This window comes from Gekko japonicus, unplaced genomic scaffold (assembly GCF_001447785.1).
Source record: "Gekko japonicus isolate JY-2015 unplaced genomic scaffold, Gekko_japonicus_V1.1 scaffold2092, whole genome shotgun sequence".
In the NCBI taxonomy this organism is placed as follows: domain Eukaryota; kingdom Metazoa; phylum Chordata; class Lepidosauria; order Squamata; family Gekkonidae; genus Gekko; species Gekko japonicus.
Window position 1 is genome coordinate 256,404 of NW_015176515.1, and position 4,683 is coordinate 261,086.

Genomic DNA, 4,683 nt, shown 5'->3' on the forward strand with positions numbered 1-4,683 from the left:
TTTCACACGGGAATGTGCCCTCAGAGAAGAGTCTATGTTTAGCTAGTTGAGGACTGTATATCTCTCATGGTCCTTGCAGTAACGCTGACGTGTACAAATGGAATGTGAGTTTGTAACTACCGAATGTGAGTTTGTAACTACCTGCACCTTTCCCACCTTGGCACCCCAGTTCTGACAAAGAGTTCAAACCCTGAGCATCTCATATCTTCTAATAAAATCTTTCACTGAAAAGGTGTGTGGAGAGTGATTTGATGGGGAACCTGACAGGTGGCCCCTGAAACACCTCTAAAACACCCACCCCCCAAGCTGTCTGGGTCGTGCCCTAAGCAGTTGCCAGTCGGCAAGCCATTATCCTCTCTTGGACTTGCTTCATTGGGTTTTGCTGCTATAAAGTGCTTCTGCGGTTTCTGCTTTTAATGTATTTTAAAGTTTCTTTTGATAATCTGTTGCGCTCCGGAATTTTTATTTATGGGGCCCAGCAGAGGGACAAGAGGTAGCAACCAAGCATCCCTGGTACTGACCTCACTATCCTATCTAATTGTCTTCTTGCTGCCCCCTGCAGGGTCTTCTTCTTTTCTTCTTTGTACACCAGGCATTGCCTTTTCCAACATTCTTCATGTCATTTGAACCACTTGCTCAGTTCCGGCACAGCTGTGTACTGAACAGGTTTTTTTTGTAAAGCCCTACATGCCTTGCAGTAGTGAGTACTCCAACCCTTGTCCCCGACGGGTTTCAGCCACGACCGCCAACGGAAGTAACTCTGGTACCGCACATCATCTTTGTCCAGTTCTTGTAGAAAACGAGCCATTTCTTGTGCAGAGGGGAAGTCTTCGATGTGGATAAAGGAGTCCGGGGGCACGAAGCGCTCGTAGTTCTTCCGTGGTGGGCCACAGACGATGGGAACGGCCATCGAGGAAAAGGCATTGTTCCAGAGCTTTTCGGTGATGTAGTCTTCATGGATGGAGTTCTCAAAGGATAGGTAGAATTTATACTGGGTTAAAGTGGAAAGGTGCTTGTCCCGAGGGAGAGGCAAGTGCTGCCGTCCATAAACGTCAACCTGCATGTACTTCTTCAGCTCCTGGTAGTATTGCACCCGGCGGGAGCTTGGGTTCCAGTTGCTGACAGCCCAAGCCACCAGCTTAGACTTGGGTGGGATGGTGATGTTCTGTGGCTGATCAAGGACTTCCAGCCACCCATAAGGGCTGAATATTCCTGAGTCTCTCCGGTACGACATGGTGAGATTGAAGAGGTTATCCATGAAACCCAGATTGGGGGAGTTGCTGGGAGACTCCAAATTAAACCAGATCCAGTGCTGGGAAGGCGGTCTTGGGTTTGGGGGGAGATTTTTGGAGTAACATACATCTCTGTGGTGTATGACAACCGCGTCAGCCTTGGCATACCAGCTTCGGTCAGTGGTGAAGCGGCAGTCTCGAACATCAAAGAGCAAGGAGCATTTGGGAAGGTCAAATGACTGCCCAAAGGGCCAAGTCCATATCAGGATGGTGACCTCTGGGAGTCCCCTGTCAATAGGGGTGCTTGTTTCGTGTTGTTGCAGTTGTTCGAGTGTGGGGTACATGGCGAGCCCAAAGTCTGTTTGCCAGTCATTTCGGATGTAAGCAAAAATCAGCATGCTGAGTATCAGCTGAATGAACAGAAAGGGCAACAGTTTTCGGCAACTTGATGGCTTGGTCTGTTCCTTGACATCCATGTATGGGTCTGGGGAAACAAGAGAGAGGGTAAAGGAAGAATGATTGTGTTGGCTCTGTTGGCTCACATAATAGAAATAGAAATGATTACGTTTAGTGAACTTAACTTCAATGTTCACTGTGAAAAATTGCAAATTGATGGACTGTAATTGGACTTGAATCAATTTTTCACAGTGAACATTGGTGGGGCGCAACTAGGGGTGTGCAAAAAAAAATTCAGCCAATTTGGATTCGGCCGAACCAGGCAGAATCAATTTCGCCCGGCGGTAAGACTCCTGCATGTCAGTTTCGTCAGTATGAGCCAATTCGGGAGTCTTTCGGCCAGCCGAATGTCAATTTCAGCCCGTAGACTTGAACCCACTGGTCCAATGTTCTTGACACTTGGTGGGTATCTTGGGGAGAGGCTCCAGCAGCTACCCTGCGAGTTTAGAGCCTCTCCCTCAAACCCCCTCCCCTCCAGCCCCCAGAATATACCCTATGTTTTTGCCATTGACTTCAATGGCCCATAGGATATAATGGGGCGGAATTGCTGCCGAATTTCGGTGGCAATTCGGTGGCAAGCCAATTCAAATCAGAGAATCTGAATTGGCCCAATGCAGCCCGAAAGGGGCCCAACCTTGGTTGAGTCACCGTGGTCCATTTGTGGCTGGAACTTAACTTCAATAGCTAAGGCCCCAAACGTCCCTCTGCTAACTGTCAACCACTTATATGAGTACATGCTTAATTTCTTGTGTAGGAAACCTGTCTGATGAAAGGGGTGCAGCATGTGGAGTCAGTGTCACATAGCACAGGTGTTCATAGTCCTGGATGACCTGGACTTGTTTCTGAACATTATACACCATGGCACATCTATGGTAGCCACAGCTTTCTGTTCCTTTGGCTCGTTTGCCTCTTTTCCACCTCTGTGTACATGTGCACATTGGTCAAACACTGCAAAAAAGCAGTCAAAATATGATTGTGCGTCTAACTGTGCCAAGATTTATTTTGCGTGGTGTTTTGCCAATCTACTATGTATCTTTAATTATTGTTACATAGCTATACATATGCATTCCTGAACAAAGATAAAACACCACACAAAAAGTATCTTGATACAACTGCAAAGGCAACAATGTTATTAGATTCCTAGTCAAATCAAAACACCACTGTTCATTGGCAATGCAGAGAAAGGGAAAAGACACAAGCAAAAAATGATAATAGAAAAACATTGAAGCTACAGCAAACTGTGCATGCTCAGCGCACACAATGAAATTTGAAAGTAGAAATCTGAAATACTTAGGGACTTTCAAGCACCTTCCAGTTCAGCTCACTTCCTGTTTGCCAGTGGTGACCAGGCAGCCAGTTAACTGATGGACTGCTCAGCAGTTTGCAACCCATTTGCAGCCTATATGAAGGAGCAGGCTACTTCCAGCCATCAAAGCCAACTCCCAGCTGATGAGGGACTGGGTGGGTGTCAACTTGCAATCTCTCGCTTGGGATATTTAGCTCTGTGCCCAGCAAAGATTTTCAGGATGGGGGGTGAAAAACAGGCGGTGAATCCCAGCTGGTCAGCCAAGATCTGGTTCTTATTATCTCCCATCCTGGACATCCCAGACATGCAGACATGCAGAAAATTGAGCCGTCATCTTGGGCTGTAGAGAAAAGGAGATCACCGCTGTTCTTCATACCCCAAGCTTTCTATTACAGGTGGAGAGGGGAAAAAAGATTGCTTCTTCTGCTCCCCACACCATACTATTGGCTTTAGCTGACAAGAAAAGGAGAAAAACAGTCTCTTCTCTCTGTTTTGAAATTGCTTCTATCTCTGACTTTACTGTGTAGCTATTTTTTTGAGGGAGGGGGTGGTAGATCAGAACCAACTTCCAGTTGATCTCCTGACCAGCTGTGAGTCAGCCTCTGACCAACAGGCAGCAGCAAACTTGTTCAGCAGCTTTTTGAGTGGCTTGATCCAATCCAAACAGATCCCGGATTGGGTCACGGCCTGATAGTGAGCGTGGAACAGGGTATGTTCCACAGCTGAACAAGTTCACTGAGAAATTCAAAGCCACCTGTGACGGATGCCAGGCTTGCGATCAGCCTGCAAGCAAAGATGCCTGCAAGTCACATGACTAGCAGTGGTGATGGGACCCTAATGCAGAACTCAAGGGGGGAGTTCTAAATAAAAAACAAGCAAACAAACAAACTCTTGACAGTTGGAGTTTGGCAGTTGAGACTGTCAGTTGGTACTGAGCCAGGGGACTCACAAGCCTGGTTGGAACAAATGAGATATCTATATAGTTTCCAATATTAAGGGAAACCGAGAGAAGCCAGTCGTGAAAACCATAGTGAAAACTAAGGAGTCTTAACCAGGAAAATAAGCTCCTAGTGGTTAAATAGAGAAATACACATTCCTCTCCCTTAGAAAATTATACCCTGCTGGAGAAAGAGCCTGGTTTAGGGGGTTTAGTGTGTGCCAGAAGAGGATATTGGACTAGTGTAGGGGTCTTTGGGGGCCGGAGTGCACCGGAGCTCTGCTCTGGCAGCCCAGAACCCCACGCAAATGGTGGCAGTGGCAAGCCCTGCCCCCAACTCCCCGTGCCAAAGCCCCACCGTAGAAGCGCTGCGGCCAGGAAGACGCACAGAGAGCCCCGCCATCGGGTCCCCCGAGCCCGCGTAGAAGCGCTGCGGCCTGGGGGAGGCCCGGAGAGCTCCATAGCCAGGTTCCCCAGGTTCCCCAGGCCCGCACAGAAGTGCTGGGGCCGGGGGAGGCCCGGAGAGCCCTGCCGCTGGGTCTCCTGGGCCCGCGCAGAAGTGCTGGGGCTGGGGGAAGGCCTGGAGAGCCCCACTGTCGACTTCCCTGGCCCCCACCGAAGCAGTAAGGGATCTGTGGGGGTGGGGTGGCGGGGGCTCGATGGGGGGGCTGGAGAGCCTCCCTCCATCCATCCATCTCTTTGCCATCTTTCCCTCCTTTCCTTTTCTTCCCCTCCTTTTCTTTCACTCTTTC

The 4,683-nt window shown here is 48.9% G+C and overlaps 1 protein-coding gene across 1 annotated transcript in view; it reads right to left on the minus strand.

The window, feature by feature from the left end:
* Positions 1-619: 619 nt before the first annotated feature.
* The window catches only part of LOC107123994 (galactoside 3(4)-L-fucosyltransferase-like), a 51,547-nt gene continuing 47,483 nt past the window's right edge, over positions 620-4,683 (minus strand). The window contains exon 5 of the mRNA XM_015427367.1: positions 620-1,716. Coding sequence (XP_015282853.1) covers positions 620-1,716 — 1,097 coding nt within the window. The remainder of the gene's footprint in view (positions 1,717-4,683) is intronic.